Source organism: Phascolarctos cinereus, unplaced genomic scaffold (assembly GCF_003287225.1).
Source record: "Phascolarctos cinereus isolate Bilbo 61053 unplaced genomic scaffold, phaCin_HiC Scaffold_4;HRSCAF=312, whole genome shotgun sequence".
In the NCBI taxonomy this organism is placed as follows: Eukaryota; Metazoa; Chordata; class Mammalia; order Diprotodontia; family Phascolarctidae; genus Phascolarctos; species Phascolarctos cinereus.
In genome coordinates, this window is record NW_027555847.1 from 516869408 (window position 1) to 516891628 (window position 22221).

The 22221-nt window shown below is 35.5% G+C and overlaps 1 protein-coding gene across 4 annotated transcripts in view; it reads right to left on the reverse strand.

Annotated features, from left to right (window-relative positions):
* The window catches only part of PIEZO2 (piezo type mechanosensitive ion channel component 2), a 505350-nt gene that overhangs the window by 89947 nt on the left and 393182 nt on the right, over positions 1-22221 (reverse strand). For all 4 annotated transcript variants that reach the window (XM_078153522.1, XM_020985555.2, XM_078153521.1 and 1 more), the window contains 8 exons: positions 12934-13154; positions 11121-11281; positions 9400-9576; positions 8655-8780; positions 6827-7027; positions 4638-4842; positions 4376-4477; positions 2636-2801 (listed from right to left, as the gene is read on the reverse strand). In XM_078153522.1, the coding sequence (XP_078009648.1) occupies positions 2636-2801; positions 4376-4477; positions 4638-4842; positions 6827-7027; positions 8655-8780; positions 9400-9576; positions 11121-11281; positions 12934-13154 (1359 nt within the window). The remainder of the gene's footprint in view (positions 1-2635; positions 2802-4375; positions 4478-4637; positions 4843-6826; positions 7028-8654; positions 8781-9399; positions 9577-11120; positions 11282-12933; positions 13155-22221) is intronic.

The window sequence follows — 22221 nt, forward strand, 5'->3', positions numbered from 1 at the left end:
GTATTCCTAATGCTTAGCACAGTATTTAATTTATTTTTTGTCGTTCAGTCATTTCAGTCGTGTCCAACTCTTCCTAACCCCAACTGGGGCTTGCCGTTTCCCCTCCAGCTCATTTTGCAGATGATGAAACTGAGGCATAAAGTTATGTGACTTGCCTAGGGTCACACAGCTAGTAAGTGTCTAAGATTATATTTGAACTGAAGTCTTTCTGACTCCAGGCTCAGTACTCTATCCACTGAGCCATTTAGCTGTCCCAATTTACACAGTAAATACTCAATGAATGCTTGTAGACTTAAAAAGCACCTTATTTTGAAGAAGGCCATGGAACATAGCCTTAATTGTGCGCGTGATACACTCTTTTGACTTCAACTGTCAGGTGCCATTCATTGAAAAATAGGTGCATAGAAACATAAAAAGACAAAGACTTGTGCACCCTTCATTTTATTGTATATATCTATGTTTAGTAGTTGTGTACAAAGCTAAGTAACTCCACTGGGTATGTGCATCAATCCATCTATGTGCTGTATATTTTCTGTGCAGACTAAACACTTAAGAAATGACTCCTGATAATCCTCTATTTGTGGAACTATATATTTTTCTTTCCTTGAAGAGGGAAGGTCAAGTCTAGATTTGTCTTTAAGTAAGCCCTAGCAATTTTTATTTCTTCTGCTTTTCTGTCAGCTTCTCTTGAGGTAGAGTGCTTTGAGTAAGGTACATGAGTGCTTTTGCTCATGAGTCTACCATCTTAACTCAGCATTTTCCATTAGAGTATATTCCTACAGCAATTACACATTTCCACAGTCCTTTGAAAGTTAACAAATAATTTCTTCACAATTACCCGGTAAGGTAGGTAGGGGCAAGTATTATTTCTGCCAATCTACATAGAAGGAAACTGGTACACGGAGAGAAGAGGACTTGCCCCAGGAGGGCCTTCAACTTGCAAACTATCAAAGTTTTCTTTAGGGTTGTTTTGACTAAAAAATGCATCAGTACGGGGCAGCTAGGTGGTGCAGTAGATGGAGCTCTGGCCTTGGAGTATGGAGGACTTGAGTTCAAATCCAGCCTCAGAGACATGACATTTACTAAGCTGTGTGACTGTAGGCAAGTCACTTCTTAACCCCGATTGTCTCACCAAAAAGCAAAACAAACAAACAAGCAAACAAAAAACAAAAAAAGAACTCCCAAACATCAACAGGTCCAAGTTTCAAGCACATTATACCAAGAATGTTTTGATTCTAGATAAAATGATTCCAATAGAAGGGAATTCTGCCCAGAAAATGGCCTGTCTTCTCAAGAGAGGAAATGATCTTATCAAAAAGCATCACGAGGAAGTTTGGTCATACATCTCTCCACTAGCAAAACTAGTAGTAGAGATAAGGGTCAGCCTAACACTGTCTTCTCACATAGAACTGTCATGCTTATTTTGCAGATGGAAAAGTGATACCAAAAGAAATTAAGAAACTAGTTGAAGATTATAGCTGAGTCAAAGCAGAGGAAGAATTGCAATGAACAGGTTTATCTATAAAGTAACTGAGTCATTTTGCCTTATTGAGGTCTATCTCCACCACATGATGTATGAACCTGGGTGAGTTATTTCTCTCTCCTTTACTCAATTTTCTCTCCTGTAAGATGTGTGAGTGGCTAGGTGGCACAGTGGATAAAGTTCTGGGCCTGGAGTCAGGAAGACCTGAGTTCAAATTCAACCTCAGACACTTATTAGCTGTGAGACCCTGGGCAAGTCACCTAACACGTATTTGCCTCAGTTTCGTCATCTGTAAAATGAGCTAGAGAAGGAAATGGCAAACCACTCCATCATTTTTTCCAAGAAAACTCCAAATAAAGTCAGGAGTCAGACATGACTGAAACAGCTGAACAAAAGATGTGAATAATGATACTTGCACTGATTATCTCACAGGGCTTTTGTGCAGACCTAGCTAGCTAATGTATGCAAAATACATACTAATTAGCAATGTGCTGGTAATCGTTTGACAACTGGATCTTGCCCTCAAAATGTATCATTGATACACTTTCAAATTTTCATTACTAACATATTCTCCATCTCTTTCTTAAGTCTAGACAATCAACAAAAGAATTAATCAAGCCCTGATTTTTTGTTGTTAATTCTCATACTGTAAATGCTCACACTGAAAATTTAAAAATGGTCTTGTGTGAGCCAGTTCAAGCTGACTCCAGCACACTCTTGTTTGTAATCATGTTGTTATTGCTGAGCTGTTTTTCAGTTGTATCTGACATCTTGTGACTCCATCTGGAGTTTTCTTGGCAAAGATAACTAAGTGGTTTGCCATTTCCTTCTCCATCTCTTTTTATAGATGAGAAAACTGAGGCAAATAGGGTTTAGTGACTTGTCCAGGGTCACAAAGCTAGTAAATGTCTGAGACTGGATTTCAACTCAAAAAGATGAGTCTTCCTGATGTGAGGCCTGGCATTCTCTCCACTGTACCCCCAAGCTGCCTCTGTTTGCAATCATAAGGCATATTAAAAGCCAGAGTGAATATTATTTAACTTCAATGTAAAGTTTATCTTACTCACTATTGTAAACATCACGATTTTAGGAAAGAAGAAAGTAAAAATCATACCCTAAAGCTACTCCCAAAGAGTTAAAAGTAATCTTTACCGGCAGTGAATGAAATCTGGCACAGGGTTATGTTGGCTAAAAGATGCTGCATCGAGGCTCATACAGATTTCCACATTATCCCCAGCCATGATCCTTACTGCAGCTTTGTTTTCATCTTCAAAAGTTTGCCGTTGTAAGGAGGCACACAGCAGCAGCATGAAGTCATCTGGCAAGACAGTATTTTAAGAGTGAAAGCGTGAGTTATTCATTTGTATTTATGGGCAGTGGCACTGTATGTAGCCGGGAGAGAGAGCAGTCTTTACTCAGTACATGCAATCCCTAATTTGTGAATGGGCTCTACTAGAAAACTGCCTGCTTAGAAGCCAGTAAACATCTTTCTATAAAAATGTATGATACACAGGTTCCCAAGCCATGGCTCTTTTCATTTAGTGTTACCAGTAAGATCATATTTAAATGGATCTGGGATCACATACATTTGATCTTCTCTACGATTATACAAATCACAGCCCATCCATGGCTAAATAGTCCATTAGATGTAGACCAGGTAATCGCAGAATAAAAGATTATAAATGTTGCTAGAGTTGGGAGTGGACTTGATGTTGCCTAGTCTAATTTCTAATTTTATAGTTAAGGAAACTAGACCCAGAGAAATGATTTGACTTGCCCAAAGTCACACAGATAACAAAGTGACAGGTCTGGTTTGGAATCAAAGATCCACTAACTAGAAACCAGCATTCTTTCCACTGCATCAAGCCATGCTCTTTAACTACCTTTCTACTATATCTAAAACCACTTGAAACAGGTTTCCTATAATAAAAAGCATTCTGCCTTCAAATTATGATGGCTAGGATGCTATCTCTTATGGCAGAATAATTCTTCAATTTGTAAATTGTTTATATTTCCACAAGAGAAAAGTAGAATTCTAGGTCAATAAATCTCTGGACATTGTGAACAAGGGACCAGGAAAAATGACTTTAGGGGATAAGGTTAACAAAGGGCTCCAAACTTGGATTCTTTAGGCATTTGTAAATGTTATAGGTCATATTTAGGGTCACATGTGTAGATTTTATATTGGTTCTTTCTGTATTAATTAGGACTTCAATTATCATGTAATGGACTATTGATTAAATTTTAATTCAAACATTTTATGGACACTTTAATAAGTGTATTTATTTATATATTTTCCACATATACATATAGGTACAATTTGTAAGAGCATGCTCTTTCCTTATCTCCTTTCTACTTTGGATTTCTTTTGTTTGCTGGTATCAACTACAGGAATCACTCAAAATTTGGTTGCGATGTTAAAAGACATAACTATATTTGCCAAAACATGCATGAGGAAATGTTAACATAACTGTTTGGACCAATTAAAACAGATTCACTAGCAATTTAATTACATAATCCTGTTTTACAAAGCCTAAACTGATATCAATGGTTAATAGTTAAAAAATATTCTAAAGAATTGGGAGGTCTTTTAAAGAGTAAGGAAAGAAAAAAGCTAATTAGGCAAGTAATCAGGCATTTTAAAGATTCTAAGACGTAGAATTGGTGGAAACATGATCTTTTAAAAACATTCTTTGGATAAAACCAAAAGAATGGTTTTAATTTTAGAACTTTTCTCTTGGAGATCCAAGATCCCTCAAACAAATCTGTTTCTGTGAAATGGACAAAGTTGATAATACAGAGTTAGTTAAAGGCTATGTTTCCTATTGTAGAGTAAATGGCTAGTATAAAACCAAAACCTAGCAATTCAGGTCCTGGGGCTAAAATACTTACAGACAAGAAAAACTGGGTTGGGCCGTACAATGAAATCTGGAAAGTATAACCACTTTATGATGTTGTTGTCAAATCTGGCACCATGATATCTCCACGGATAATCTGCAAAGAATGTTGAGAGGACAGTAGGGAAGGAAGTAAGAAAACAAAAGTGCCACAGTGAATACGTTATAATTCTCCAATTCCCTACACAAGAATCATCTCAAGAATCATCAACAGTTTATCATCAAAGCAAATAACTCTTCAGGAAGGAATTCCTCACCTCTGCAAGGAGCAGGTGGAATGCCAATACACACGAAGTACTGGAATGTGATGATACATGCCAGAAAGCAGCAGTATTTTGGCCAGATCTCTGCAATAGCTTTTCTTCTTCGCCGATATAATACGGCAATTAACCAACAGGCATGAATCATAGCATAAAAATCCATTCTCTGGCCAATTACATTGACTGACATTAGGAAACAGGTCTGTGTAAGGATAAGAAGCAAAAGAACATGTAATGTGGAAGGAATCATAGGAATGCTTTGCAGAAGGCTACTCCGAATGGGGTGGCAGTAGATGGCAATTATTTGTGTTACTGAGTGCCTTCTTATAAAAATCTGTACTGCAATTCCTCTTTTCTCTGTCTCATATGTAATCTCTGAGGCCATTATCAGAGATATTTACTGCAAAATTTCCCCCAGTTTTCTGCTTTCCTTATAATTTTGGTTGCGTCTGTTTTGTTTGCACAAAAACTTTTAAAATTTACAAACAAAAATGATCTATTTTATATTTTGCAATGCTCTCTATATCTTCTTTGGTCCTAAATTCTTCCCTTATCCATAAATCTGACAGATAAACTATTTCATGCTCTCTTAATTTGCTTACAACATCACCCTTTTTGTGTAAATCATGTACCCATTTTGACCGTATCTTGCTATTGGTGTGAGATATTGGTCTATATCTTACTTCTGCCAAGCTGTTTTCCAGTTTGCCTAGAAGTTTTTGTCAAATAATGGATCTTTGGGTTTATCTTATGCTAGATTACCATAGTCATTTACTATAATGTAATTTCTACATAATCTATTCCACTGATTCACCACTATTTCTTGGACAGTACCAGATTGTTTTGATAATTACCACTTTATAATATAGCTTGAGATCTAGTATGGCTAGACCACCTTCTTTCACATTTTTTTCATTGATTCTCTTGAGCTTTTGTTCTTCCAGATGACTTCTGTTGTTATTTTTTTAGCTCTATAAAATAATTTTGATAGTTTGATTGGTATGGCACTGAATAAATAGATCAATTTAGGTAGAATTGTCATTTTTATTATATTGGCTCAGTCTACCCATGAGCAATCTATTCCTATGCTCTCTAGTGTTTTTAATAGGAATGGATGCTGTATTTTGTCAAAAGCTTTTTCTGCATTGATGGAGATAATCATATGATTTCTGTTAATTTTGTAATTGATATGGTCAATTATGCTGGTTAGCTAAAGATGTGTAAATGACATTCTCCCTCTTTTGGTTTTCCTTTTCAGTTTTACTCTATGCATTACTTATAAGTACAGAAAATGTATCTCTGTACAACAGTTCCCAATGTCTTCTCCAAAATCAAGGACAGTTTGTGCACTGCTATGAAGCGTTAAGTTTGTTTTGGGAAAAGATGGTATTTTCAGATAATTTCTTTAAAGCTTAAAGTCATGAGTTTGTAAATTCCTTTAAGAAAATAGCTGTGCATTTTTTACCTTTTTATTTACAGAGACTAGCACAGTGTTTTGCACATAGTAGGTGTTTATTAAAGATTTGCTGAATTGAATTGAAACTGGCTAAAAAAAAGGGAGGCAAAAAAAGATCAAGTTACATTGCTAGAGTAAAATGAACTTACTGGGAGCATGGTGTAGTATTCAGCTCAGTGAATAGAGGGAGCAAAAAACCAGTAAATTCTACTCATTCAGAAGTGGACTACTCTAGGTCAGGCCTTCCTGTTGCTCCCATACTAAATATGTTTGGAGAAACTTAAGTATCTGGTAAAGGAGACTTAGAAGGCATATCAATTTTATAGTAGTCATAAAACATAAAAGGCCACAGACAGCACTGGATCAACTGGAGCTAACAAGTCCTCATGAAGTGCCTCTTATACTGTATTGTGTTGTACCATGTTGTACTGCATATGTTGTTTGTATTGTACAATATAATACTATATTATATCAATTATATTATGTTATATTTAGTGCTATGCTAGGAACCATGTTGGATACAAGAGGAGAAAAGGTGTCATTGACCTTGACAAGCTTACAGTCTGGTTTAAAAACTATCTTAACCCTAAGTGTATGAGACAGAATCTCAGTCTAGGCAATAAAGCCATGTACACATACGCATGCTGGAAATTTAAATTTTCGTATATATTACAAAAGGCAGCCTACCAAATAGTTACCAAAAATAAAAGTTTGGTCTAAGGGATCTTACCTCCAACCCAAACTTGTAGAAAAAGTAGTTTATGAAATACTTGGCACAATTGATAAGTCCATTGTCCAGATGCAGTCTTGTAATGTCATGAAAAATGGTTTTAGACACAGGTGCTGTAAGGTTATTTCTACATCTATAATATTCCTGATGGCGGTAAATAGTTACTTCAAAGGCCAGGATAGCTAGCATCAGTAGATTATTCTATAAAGTGAGAAAAAGATGTTATAAGAGAAGAGCAAAATTTTATGCCTTGATAATCTTAAATAAATCTTTAAAATAGACAATATTATTTCATTCCATCTGAAGACAAAAAATGCCCCGGGCTTGGTTACATTCTGGTTGTATAATAATAAATATGAAAATATTTATAAAATAATAATGATAATAATAAAGCCAAAATTTACATAGTGCTTAATGATTTCTGAAACACTTTATATACCTTATCTCATTTGATCCTTATAATTCCCATGGGGGGTAGATACTAGACATTATTATCCACTTTTATAAATAGGGAAACTGAGATTCAGAAAAGTTAAGTAGCTTGCCTTTGGTCACACAGTTAATAAGTACTAAGGGTAGGATTTGAAATCATGTCTTCTCGACTTCAAAGCCAATGCTTTTTTCCACTATAGCACACTGCTTATACATAGTAAGAGTAAGATATACTATAGAATGGCATAGCATTATATATTATGGAAAGATACATTTATTTCCTACATTTTATTACAACTAAAATTTAATTATTCTCTCCAAGTAGGTCATGCTAATTCCCATGATGCAATTCATTAGATAGAACTTTGGAGGGAGAAGAAAGTTACTTCTGGTCTCTCCTCATACCTAGAAAATTAAAATAGCAGAACATATTACACAAGACAACATATAGATATACCATCATTTTGGGGTCAACATTGTCTGGAACTAAAAGTTTGAAAGGCTATGTTTCAAACAGAGTATATACTGTCAAGCTTATTAACCTGAAGCACAAAAGGTGAGGGAAATCCACTATTTGGAGGGGAAATTTTGTAAATTCTTCAAATATAGCTATTGACAGCCGAGAAGCATGAGATCTATCATTTACAGAGAACAGACTAAAACTGCAATCAGAGTGGATTTTCATATAACATGATACTTTAGCATAGTCTGCTATGTAAACAAAAGTTAGATAATACAGTGCTGAAGAAATAGGGGCTCAAATTATTTAAATGTATTAAATTATTTTTAAAAAAATTTACATACATACTTAGTTTAAGTGCTAAAGAATTTTCTTTCCTTTTTAAATTGCACTGCAAATATACTGTTGGTTAAGGAGAAAAGTGTTTATGTTGTCTAAAATAATAAAAATGCCACAATACTTAAAATGTATTATATATATTAATATTATGACTGATTCCGAGTCTGATGTTACTTTTATGCCTTTTTTTAAAGGCAATTTGGGTTAAGTGACTTGCCCAGGGTCACACAGCTAGTAAGTGTCAAGTGTCTGAGGCTGGATTTGAACTCAGGTCTTCCTGACTTCAGGGCCAGTATTCTATCCACTGCACCACCTAGCTGCCCCTCTTTTCGTGCTTCTAAACCACAATAAGACAAAGCATACACCTTTGAGTAAACCAAACCTGAGTTTAAAGAGAACATATTGATTATGTGACTTAAAGGTAATCAAAATGGCAAATAGTAATCCACGGTTATCAGCTGAGTTACACTGAGATATTAACATATCTGCTACAGACCATTGTAATGTTTCAAATTTCAAATAAACAAATTTAGCAAAAAAAAGGAAAAAATTTCAAACAATGATGCACATCAAATCAAGGAAGTTAAAAGTAGTTACCCTGAGGTATACAAGCAATGGAAAAGATTTTCTCAGTCCAACCCACTCTGATGGATCAATGGGACCACTGTAGAGCATGGATGTGTTCAAATATGTTAAATTTATATTTGTTTGATTTTCATTTGGCTGAAATGAAAAAGGTATACCATCTCTTAGTGTTAGGAAAAACAATTAGTGGCAAGTAGGGAAGGAGAACAACTACATTCCCATCATTAATTTATATCATTCATCTATGGAGAGATATCTTTCCAAGATTACAATGAAGGGTAGATACGAGCACTGAAGATAGATTGGGCTATATGTAGTCTAGGAATTCAGCACTTCTTAAACTGTGGATCATGACCCCATATGGGGTCATGAAAAATTTGGCAATGGACAAAAAAGATTTCTGAATGTGAAACGAACAAAAATAATTAAAAATCAAATGTGCAATGAATCCAAGGTGTTTCTAGCAGCCCTTGCTCATGTTTCATCAGGCAACTTCACTGTAGCCTTGTAACACGAAGGAAAACTGTGGAAACATGAAAAGAGGTTGCAATTGGAAAAAGTTTAAGAAGCCCTGGAAGGTGAGGGACTCCAAAAAACAAGGTATAATTCTCTTATAGCTCCCACAAATTGAGAGCTGTCTCCAAAACGTGGAGTGTGGAATTTTCTTAGAAATGCTTCCCCAACCTTCCCCCAAAATAGTTTCCCCCAAAGTGAATTTTCCAAAATATTTTTAAGGTTTTTCATCAGGGTAGCTTACCCAGGTACAATTAACAGAAAATTTGGCAGGATCAATGGTGCTAAGCTGGTATAACATCTTGCAGACAATAATCACACATGTCCAGACAGTGCAGATGCTTGAAGCCAGACGGCGTAGTTGGGCATACGGCAGAGCAAAAGCCCAAGAAATCAAAAATACGTAGTTGAAGAGAGACACCTAAGAACATACAACCAGAAGATGGAGAGAGAGAGGAAAAGATGTAGAAAGTATAGAAAAAAGTGGAGACATTTTTAGTGCTCTGTGAATTTGAACAGTTCCCTTTGTGAAATTCAAAGACTTGAACATCATCATGATATCTTGCTCCATAAGGTGAATATCCATACAATGTTAAAAAGATAGTTAAAATATTAAATCATCTTTCAAGTACTCAGTCTTGAGAACACAGCACCAATGCTCAGCACCACAGTGACAATAATGCTGCATATCAATTTAATTACTGACAAGGGATTTGTTAAATATCTCTTATGACCTAGTCCCTTATAGGGGCACAATACAGATCTGAATGAACACTCACTACTCATCTCATCAGGAGACAACTGAAAAAAAAATCCATTGATAGGATTGTCAAAACCACCTCTAAATGATGTTTTCCCCTTTTCGAGAATCCAACCTTAAGAGTTCTTGTTTTTAAAGCATGTATATTTGGGGAGTGGGAGTGACAGGCTATGGTTGATTTAGTTTTGTTTGCTATATTTTAAGATTGCTTAAATCTGACATTTGATGTGACCAAAAGTACTAGGTCCTCTTTTTAACAGCCAGAAAATAGAAAACACAGCAATTTACTTAACTCCTACATAATAAAATTTAATTTCAAGAGAATCTTCATTCAATGTATGATTCCAACAATTTTGTTTCTGTTCTCATATCATTTGTAGACAAATTTAAAGATTCATATAGACCATGCTACAAGCCAGTTTTACCTTGTAAACTGAAAAATTTTATGTTTAATACAAACATTTCCTGTCTATCCTCAGTTAAAAATAATGATTAAGGAGACAATAGGATTCTGCCCAATTCTATGTTTCCTATGGCATCTGGAATATTGTTAGGACTCAGGAAATGTTCATTTATATCAATGAAATATATTAGAGTAACAAATTGACTTCCTATTTTCTAAGCCATTGATAAAAAAGCTGAAAATAACAGAAACTCTACTAGAAACTTCAGGTCTGCAATGCTCCACAAACCTTTGGGTCTGGCCATTCAACTAGTTTTTAATCATCCCAACATGATAATGATAGTAATAAAAGCTCAGATTTACATAGCATCTTTTAGTCTACAAAGTGCTTACCTCACAACATTGGTATGTAGTATAGATCATCCCCATTTGCAGGTGAGGAAGCTGATGGTCAGAGATATAAAGTAATTTTCCCATAAGCACCTGCCTAGCCAGAATTGGAACCAGGAATTAAACTAAGGTGTTCTGAACTCCTAGTCCAGAACTCTTCCCTCATATTAGGAAAAATGATGAAGGAATTCATGGGGCAGCTCAACTTCAATGCACTCTCCAAAAGATAAGCAGCTTTTGTGACTGATGCACAGAGGAAGAAATAATATGTTCCAACAACTCTGGCCATTGTTTTTTTAAGTAGGAAGACAGTGAATACAAAGGCTATGGGAGAGCATGATAAACAGGAGTGTGGAGGACACATAAGATCATCAGCATCTAAGCTCAATCTGAGAATCAAATGTATACTTGCCTCTTTTACTGTTACCCAGATGATATATGATGAAACAATTTTGATGATGTGCAATTCCAAAATCCACCACATGAAAACCTGCAGCTTGTGAAAATACTCCAGGAATTTTAAGAATAGTACCGTGAGGCGGTCAATTACTAGATGCCATTTGTTTCTTAAATCTGCAAAATAGTAAACTGACCTGAGAGAATGAAGAATTCTTTGATTTAGTGCTCTATAGTTAGTGATCCTTAGTCTAACTTTGACAATGAAAAGATAAGCAGAAAATGAATAGTGAAAGATTCTTTGGCTTTATTCAGCAAGCTTTCAACACTTACCATGTGACAGTCATTGTACTAGGTGGTGAAATAGGCCCTGACTTCAAGGGGCTTTGATTTTATTGGAGAAGAAGGAAATAATATGCATGTTACAAACAAAATGAAATATATACAAAGTAATTACTGGAGAAAAAGCACTAGCAACCCATCGGGGAAGTAGCACTTCAATTAATCTTTGAAGGAAATGAGGGATTCTTACATTTGTACACAGCTTTTTTTTTTTAAGGTAATTGGGGTTAAGTGAGTTGTCCAGGGTCACACAGCTAGTGTCAAGTGTTTGGCCTGAGGCCGGATTTGAACTCAGGTCCTCCTGACTTCAGGGCCAGTGCTCTATCCACTAAGCCACCTAGCTGCCCCAAAATGAGGGATTCTAAGAGGCAGAGGAGAAATTGTGTTCCAAGCACAGAGACAGAAGATTTTGAATGGAGAATAAAAAAAAAAAACAGACCAGTTAAGTCTGAACATAAAGTGGGTGAAGGAAGGTAATATGGAGTAGACTAGAGTAGAATGGTAGCCAGATATCTAAGGACTTTAAATGCCAAAAGGAGGAGTTCATATTTTATTCTATTCATCTATCATAATCAATAAAATGAAGTGAATGCTGTATCTTTTCCTACTCAGCTGTAAGGACCATACCTATTTGGTCTAAATCCCTGATAAAGACTGTCATATTGTTGTAGAAGATGAAAGTAATTTAGGAAGAATTTCTTGAGAGAATGTGGCACAGCAAAGTTTTAAATCTGTCCATTAAGTTAGTATTGTACAGAGCTTTGACTTTTTTTTCTTTCAATACCATCCCACAAATGAGCGTCTTAGAGGAGTACTTTAAAAAAAAGTTCAGTAGACATCATACTAGAGTAGAAAATGTTTTGTGCTACTACATTCCTGTTTACATGCTGCAGTTGTGTCTGATTCTTCATGATCTCATTTGGGGTTTTCGTGGCAAAGAAACTGGAGTGGCTTGCCATTTCCTTCTTTACCTCATTTTACAGATGATGAAACTGAGACAAACAGGATTAAGTGACTTGTCCAGGGTCACACAGCTAGTAAGGGTCTGATGCCAGATTTGAACTCAGGAAGATGAGTCTTCCTGACTCTAGGCCTAAGACTCTATCTATTGTACCACCTACCTGCCCTTGCTGTCTATAGAAAAGTAAAAGTAAATTTAATTCAGTAAAAAAAAAAATTACATTGGTTATAATTTGTAATTTAACATATCACTGCATAATGGCTCTGTGGAACATTCTGACTTTTGTGTTCAATTTATTTGATAAGTATGATTAGTCTGCCCTTTGAGGGACCTGGAACAAGGGATACTTGAGAATTTCTAAATATTTTCCCCTTGCATACCTTCTATTCACAGTTAGAAATAAAATTGTCAGAGAAATATTGAACTTTATAAACCAGGATTAGAGTCACTTAATTTTAATAAAAGTTGCCAGGATAAATATTTTTCCCCTTTGAAGTCAGTCAACAGTTAGCTGTATATAAACTACCTGAAGTTTCTTCTTCTTCCTCGGATTCCTCCTCTCTATCTTCATCTTCCTCCTCCTCATCTTCACTGTCTTTTCTATCCTCACCTTTTTCTTCTTCCTCATAATACTCTTCTGTCTTCTCCTGACCATCCTCTTCAAGCTTCTTCATTGCCTCCTTTTCCATGCTTGCAGTCAGATTCATCATGGCGAGGTCTGGAAGGCTTCCCTCTGGATTCGCCAATCTGTTGGCAGAGAATGACCAAGTAAACAGACGCAGTGGTATAATGAGCAATTTGAATGTGGGGGCAAGCAAAATGAATATAAAACCAAAGCAAAAAATTAATGCACGTACAAATGCCTTTCAACTGATGAATGTTAACCTCTTTTCTTTCTTTTTTTAAAGCACTTTCTAAAAACATACTGCAAACTAAATTGGGGTGAGTTAGTTTTTCTAACTCAGGTTCTAATGATTAGTCAGTAATGAGTGCTATCAACACCTAAACTTGACATTTTTCCCAGAGGAAAAAATGGTCAGAGTTTAGGATGTAGAAGCATGAAATGGCATCATGTAAGAGCAAGCATTTCATGGCTTCACAGGGGGACTTACTCATTTTGGTGGATTGGTAATTTTTTCTTGATGCTGCTCAAAGTAATTGAAATAGAAAGGAAAAAAAGGAGATGAGAACAGAAGGGTTAAAAGGAATGTCAGAGATTACATATCATGCTACACAACATCCTCTAGTGCATTCCTGTATGCCATCTGCAGTAGCTTTCTAATGCCAAATGCATTCCAGAGTGGCATCAACGACATGCATTTATTAAGAACTCTATACTAAGCACAGATGGACAGTGGAGGACAGCATTGTAAAGAAGGGTGTATAAACTCCCAAGGGGCATTATCATAGCATGCTGTTTAGTAATGCAGCAAACTGTCTCACATGAATCATACCATTCACATTTCAAATAAGTTTTCATCTTTTTAAATGAAGTATGCTTTTAGTCAACCTTTGCATAAACTCATTCCACTCTACCTTCACTTAAATAAAGCACTACACAGAGGAAGGCAAATGCTTTTAGCCTTAAGAAGTCTATAATGTGTCCAGTTCTGGTATTCGGTGATTTAATATCTTACTTTGGACAGCAGTAAGAAGGAATGTGTGAGAACTCTGTGCATGAGTGAGAATGAGTATTGAGGGATGATAAATTTTGTGTTTCTGGTCAGTAAACCAGGATCATAGGATTCAGATGCAGAAAGGACCACAGAATCAATCTATTTCAATCCCCCTCATTTTTCAAATGAAGAAATGGAGGGCCAGTGAGATTAAGTGATTTACTTAAGATCACACTTCTCTGCCTTAGTTTCCTCATTTTTAAAATAAGGAGTTTGGATTAGTAGAACTCTAAGGTTCCTTTCAGCTTTAAATCCTACAATTCTATTGGATGGAAAAGCTATTAGAATCAGACTAACTACAGACAGAGTTGCCAATTCTTGAAAAAAAAAACAACCCTACCAAAAGCATAACACTGGATCAAGGGAGCAAGAATGTAGAAAGTTAAACTAAAAAAACAATGAAGAGAAGGCTAAAGAAAGATGTTCTGTCAACATTGGTGGGGTAATTTATGATGACCATTTCTTATTAGTCATTTTGCCTTTGTCATATGTATGTGTGTCTATCTGCAGGTTTTGTCTTCAGAAAATACATCTAATCTTGAGCTATATGACCACATTCTACCATCCCAGTGGTTCTTTCAATCATCTAGGTAATGTATCTTATCAAAAGTTAATCCAGGCATGCTCTATAGAACTGTGTGTATGTACTTTTTCCTCTAGCAGTACCTAGCATTTCAGCAGGATAGCATTTCTGGTTACAAGTTAGAAACTATTTCTTGCAATAACAATAAAGGATTCAATTGTCCATAATACTGAAAAGTAGTATATCTAGGGCATTCAGGGAACTCAGCAGTGTATAGTAGAAAGAATACTCGCCTTGGAGTCAGAAGGCCTGGGTTCCAATTATGTTTCTGCCCTCCTACTTACTGTATGTATGACTTTGGACAGATCACTCAATCTTGGGTTTAATATGCACACATTTGCATATGTACACATAGGCACTTATGTGTATATATAATATATATGACTTAAACTGCTATATATTATACAAAAAAAGGTAATGCTAATCTTGAAGAAAATTCTTCTCTTCTCTTCATTTTTGTATTCAACATCTGGTTAACAAAGTCCATCTCTGAAAATTATTGCCAGAAAAGGTATGAAAGTATTTGGAAACACTACCAAAGCACACAGTGCCTTGTTGTTGTTTTTCAGTTGTGTCCCCATTTGGGGTTTTCTTGGCAAAGATACTTGAATAGTTTGCCATTTCCTTCTCCATCTCATTTTACAGATGAGGGAACTGAGGCAAACAGGGTTAAATGGCTTGCCCAGAGTCATACAGCTAGTAAGTGTCTTAAGGTGGATTTGAACTCAGGAAGATGAGTCTTCCTGACTCCAGGCCTGGAGTCTATCCACCATGCCACCTAGCTGCCCTAATTTTTTTTTTCCCATGTAATAAAATTCACTCCATGGGTGAACGAATTGTATATTCACCCACTTGTATATTTACTCTGCTGCCCCATGACTGTGTGCAATTTTAATGAACGGTGTGTACATAGAGAAGAATAAGGCCAATTATAGATGTTAGAAGTATAACTGATGGATAATTTAAAAAATTAACAGTAGATGACTAACATCTTTATCTCATGTACAGCCAAAGCTATCTATCTTAGTTAAACTTATATAAACATTTATGAACCTAGTAAAGGGATTTTAATTTTTCAATTAATGAAAAGAACAAAGAAATCTAAGTAAATGCTTGCTGCCTCTGGTTTCTTATGTGTCTACATTGGGGTTCTTTTACATTTTAAGTGGAGGGGAAGGTGCCTTGATGTACCAAACCCTGGACAATGAATCAATCACTAAATGGTTAATCTGATCAGTCACTGTACGGCTACCCTAGCAGAGATAGATCCTGCCAATCACTCAGACACAGATTCAAAATATCAGAGAACTTCTTTCCTCAGGCTTCTTACATGTGGACTATTTTGTAACATACACAAAATATCAAAATATATGCATAAAGAACAAAAAAAGATGATTCTTTTACACTTAGAGGGGTAGAAACATTTCAAAAATACATACAGGATGAAGCATTTCATTGCAATATGAAATGAAGTGGGATTTGGGATTCCTTTTTCTACCTCACAAACTCAAGGTTACTATCTTAGTGGTAACTAAGAGAATTGGTAATGAGATAAGTACAACTGTATCCTTCAAGACCTGTATCCCATACCTGTAGTCTACCTTTCCCCACAGTGACTTCTTTTCTTTCCCCTGTGTTTTGTTTCGCATTGCTTATACTAGTAAAGCCATATATTTGTTAGTTAGGATCTTCACTTCTCAGACTTTTTAACATGCTTCTGACTACCTCTTTCATAAATGCTCTTCTTTTTATATACCTTCCATTCTTTTGTATCTGGAAGTCTAATATTGTGTAAATACTTCCACAAGAAGTATTTCATCGTGACATGGAGCAGAAGTTTTGTGCAGTAGGAGAACTGTAACTATACTGGGGCATTTGTGGTTATCATTCCAGCAGGAGATGCCTGGGTATCTGGTAGCACAAAATTTCTAAATAAGGTGATATTAGGAGAGATCAACAATATTTAGAATCATAGTCAAAGGGATCTGATTCTGTCTGATTTGGATAAGTGTCTTAATATCCTCATATCAAAATGTCCATTTAATAAAATGAAAATCCTACCAGAATATCATTAATTTATGCCAACATATTTCTGAAATAGTGGATCATTCGAATCGAAGCTTGGTTGAACTTACCTTTGAACATGCTAGGAAGAAAGAGTTTGCCAAGCATATTAATACTGTAAACAAGATTTCAAGTGGAATATTTAAAGTAACTAAGATAATAAATTCTTCTCAAGAACATCTAAAAGACCCATTTTCATTTTATTGGTAAGCTAATTATAAGTAATAAAAAGTAATTCCCTTAAGCAGTCCTGCTAGAGAATTTTGTCAGGCCAGTTCTACTTATTTAATGCATGTGTTGGAAAGAAATAAAAAATTTTCCTTTCAAATATCCAAGTTCATACTTTCCATTGATTCAAATGGACCTTCACAAAGGCTAGTCCAGATTAATGATTTCCCATGGCATTTGCAATTCTTGGTACAGTGAAAAGAATAGCAGTGCTTGAGAGTCAGAGGGCCTGAGTTCAAACCTCACCTCTGTAAGTTATTAACTGGGTGACTTTGGGCAAGCCGCTTAATTTCATTTGACATCAGTTTCCCCATATGTAAAATAAGAAGATTGGACCAGATAGCCTCTGAGGTCCCTTTCAAATCTAGATCAATGCTGCTATGACTCTGTCCCTGAACTGTAGAAACACTGTGACACATAGCATGCTGATTTAATACTCTGATTATTAAGTACTACTCAATTTGACTAGACAAATGTATTAAATGTCTATCATGTGCAAGGCACTGTTCTGGGTGTTTGAGATATAAATGTGAAATAAGACACAGTCTTTGTCATGAAAAAATTGCTCTACCTGGAGTCAGACAAGAGAAAGTCTACAACTGATGTGTTGCTGTGCAACAGCTATACATCTTATCTAGTTTAGAACTACATTTCCCATGAGGATGAAGGGCAACTCTTCCACCATGATAAGGGGAAATAAAACATGTCTATAGATAACTATGGTATAAGGAATACTGTGATTAGAAGGAGGGAAAGTTCCCAAAGTGTTATGAGAAATCTTAGGAAAGATCACTTTCAGCAGGGTAGTTTGGAGAATACTTCATAGTAGAAATGGGTGCCTGAGTTAGTCCTTGAAGGAAGGGAAGGATTTCGACAGGTAGAGATGGGATGGGACTCATTCTAGGCATGGGAGTAAGTGAAGGCATAAAAAATGGGAGAGGCTAGGATGAATATATGGGATGACTAGTCTACTCTGACTAGATATAGAGTACATGAAAGGGAATAGTGTGACAAGAAGCTGGGAAAGGTAGGTTGGATACAGATTAAGGCTAGTCTTTAATGTCAGGAATAGGAAGCAACTGAAGGTTTTTGAGTGGAGGAATGATATAATCACAGGATTACAAACTGTGGACTAGAGGTCAGAAACTAGAGTAGGGAAGACTAGTTAGATAACTATTAAAATAGTTTCACATAGCCTCTCAAATGTTTGAACATATGGTCCCATGGAGTTTTCTCTTCTGCGTATTAAATATCCACAATTCTTTAAACTGATCCTTATATAACATGTTGAGATTAAAAATGTTTTGAAAACATTAAAGAGCAACAGAATTTGGAATTCTTAACATTAATTTCATCATACTTGCTGATTTTGCTTGGTGTAGGAATTTTTGAAAAAAAAAATCTTAACATCAATATAGAACACCGAAAGGATCCCCTCTGATTTTGGGTAAATGGGTCACAGGTGCCTGTTCCTGAAACAAATCTGAAACAACTGCCATTAGGCATATTCAATAGCATAAAGTCAATCAAAGGGCTCCACAGGAAAAAAACATGGAAGAAAATTATTCTTATCCTATACTATGCCTCCTGGATCTCTTCCTGGAACAACTAGTAAGTGCATTAGGAGCAGCACAGTCTAGAAGGATGAGGTTTCCAAGGTCACCAAAAGTCCTACATTGGAGTCTAGTAACTATACTTTCTCTACATAGGCCTGAAAACCCAACTGTGGCCTTTTTTTTCCAATGGAGATGACAACATGTTTGTTAAATTTGAAATATATAAAATAATAAGCTAAATTTGTTTTGAATCATGTATGGAAAAAAAAAAACCCAGTTGATTTACTTTACAAATGGCTATTATGGCTCCATAGAGACTTGGGTCTTATGTCCTATTTTCCTAGAATTTACTACTTAAGATTTAATCCAAAGATTTAGTCTAAGCTCAAGGATAAAAAAAACAAAGAGACCAGCTTAATGGTAAAAAGCTCAAGAAGCTTCATATCTTGTGCTCTTGTGTTTGTGAATTAAATGTGAAGAAAATAATAAAACCGTGAAGAGTAAGGCAGATGGGAAAAATGAAAACTGGATTGGGAAGTGGGATACCAAAGATTCATCCTAAGCTCTGCCACTAATTAATGAGCTGTGTGAATTTAGTTTCCTCGGTAAGATTTGGGAGTAGGACTAAGGTCTTTTCCAGCTTTGAACATTTTATAAAGAAACTATATTCATGTGTTTATCACTTTTTTTTCTGTTGTTGTTCACTTGTTCAGTTGTGTATAACTCTTTGTGACCCTGTGGATGCTAATGCTGTCCATGGGGTTTTCTGGGCAAAGATAATGGAGTTTGCCATTTCCCTCTCCAGTGGATTAAGATAAACAGAGGTTCAGTGGGGGTCACACAGCCAGTAAGTGTCAGAGGCCAAATTTGAACTCAGATCTTCCTCCTCCAGCTCCAGCACTCTATCCACCGAGCCACCTAACTACCTCCAGTATTTCTTCTCAGTATACTAATCTGTGAGCTAGCTTTTTATTTCCATTAATAACATAGAAATAATATAGTATTTTCAGTCTTTGAGCATTGATACATATGAGCTAAATCTTTTTATATGGCACCAACTACCACCTCTTCTTTTTTGGAATTTGGGTAGATTTGTCAACTCTTCCACTATATTAAAAAATCAGGAATCTTAAAAAGGACAGATGATGTCTTATTAGATTTTGTACACTCATAATACCTAACACCATGATTCTATTCAGTAGGTGCTCAATAAAAATTCATCAAATAAATTAAAGCCTGATGCTCCTTATTCCAAGTATATTCTAACTCTTTCCCCAAATGGATGAGAGTTAATGTTCTCATCTCAAATAGATAATAATATTTTGGAAAGTGAAGATATCTTAAATTTAAAGAAACTGGAATTTCTATAAACTTGTTTTAGTTATATATTTCTGATGCCCTTCTGTAAGTAGGAAAGATTAAAAATAAGCCTTTGAACTACATAATTCTACCAAGAGAACTGGCTAAATGGTGAAATGATTTCAAATCAAAAAGAAAAGGACTAAGTAATGACCAAATTAAAAATGTCTAAATTCATAAGCATAACAAATGAGTTAATGCTAAATAATGCATCCATGAAAATACCCTAATACTATTCAGATAAATAATTTTTTTATTTAAGTAAGAAGGATAACAAATCAAGGCACAGTATTTAGAAAAGGAAAGGAAACATTGAAGTACCCACCTATTTATTATTAGGTATACACGACCATTGACTTTGGCATGGCTATAAGGTGAGAGACGGAAGCACAAGAGTACATGCGATGGCAATGGGAAACAAGTTAAAGAGAGAAAGAGGAAATTATTAAACAGGAATGAATGAAGGAGTGTCTTACAGAGGCACATACAGAGATAGATTATCATGAATATTATCACTATGAAACCGACAGTTCTGAAAGTTTATCCATCATGCATTGAAAAAATGCCAGCAGCATAATACAGGAGCAATACAGAGATCGAAGATATGACTAAAGCAAAAGTATGTAAGAAACAAGAGGCCTAATTTTTATTTGCCTCTTTTTATTTTTGGCTCCCCCAATCATACTTTATTAAAATTCTTCAGGTTTCAACTTCTATCATGTATTTGCAAATGAAAATAAAACTTTTAAAATATCAGTTCCTTCCTCTGGACCAAAAATACTTAACTAACTAACCATGCTCAGGCATACCTCTGAAATTTCTCAATGTATATATAAAGGTGTGTGTGTATGTGTGTGTGTGTGTATGTGTTTACTTATGTGGGCCACTCAATGTTAAAATGTATGGCATCAACTTCATGCAGATAGAGAGAAACGGGCAGATATGTGTCTAGATGCATACGTCTAGATAAATATGTAGACATCAATTTCATACAGATAGATGTGTATCTAGATAAATACATGTCATGTACATCTTCAAAAAAATATGTCATCTTGGCTAAGTCAGTGAAAGGCAGACAGGTTAAATTCTAAGAGCTATATGTATGTATGTATGTATGTATGTATGTATGTATGTATGTATGTACGTCTGTATGTATCCAGAGTCTGCTTTATGTAGCAGCCAATGTGACTATTCACAAAAATATGAATTTTACACATTTTTATATATATTATATACAAAAATGATATGTAAAACAGGGAGAAGGTAGCTGGCTTTTAAAATAGCAAACAGGAGTGGAGAAATTAGCATAATTCATGTTTTTTTAAAAAAGATCATTCTTGTTAATTACTCTTCTTGTATTCCATGAAGGCAGAATCAGAAAAATCATAGAAGTTGTTAAAACCAAACCCTTCAACGCTTTCCTTTTCTGAGCCATTAAAATGTTTAAAAATATATTTATTGGTATGAACCTTTAGAAAAATAAATAAATTTGGAGGTGTAAAATTAATGACAAGTCTTAAAAATGCTTCCAGACGCATTTAGGGGGTCCAGTGGATAGAACACTGAGCTTGGAGTCAGGAAGACCTGAGTTCAAATCTGGCTTCAGACACTTAATAGCTGTGTGACTGTGGGAGAGCCAAAATCTCAACTGGCTCAATTTCCACATCTGTAAAATGGAGATAATAATAGCACCTGTCTTCTGACGTGGTAGAGATAACAATTGTAAAGCCCTAAACTTTAGGAGTGCCTGGCACAAAGTAAGTGTTAGCCATCATTATTATTAAAATTAATCATGCAAAATCAGTTCTAAGTAGATGTCTATGGTCTATGCTGTGTAATAACAATTAAAATGGTCGAATGTATTAAACCACTTGAGTAGTGGATTTTTACACTTATTTATGAAAGTAAAATGCTAGTCTCGTTCTTAGTTATTATTAATACTGCATCCATTTCACACCCTTTGAGGCCCTAGAAGCACATTTTTATAAGAACAGAAATGATCATTCCTCTTGGCAGAACTCTGCTGACTACCCGAGGTAACCCTTGCTGGTTTCTCACTGTAATGTTTCCATGACAAAGAGATTTTTAAGCCAGAGTTTAGGATTGTCAGTGCTTTGAAGAGGACAAGTAATGGATTTCTATTTTCACATGAAAAAGTGAATATTTGGCCCATCTTTCATCATAGTCATGCAGTGGCTTGAAGGATATTGAGGGGACCAATTCAGGAAGAAGAGAAAGCTGCACTAGAGTCTTGGCACTAGCAGAGATTTTGATGGCAGCAATCCAAATTGTATAATCGAACCCACGCTGTGCACACAGAAACTACTGCTGTGATCACTTCAAGAAAG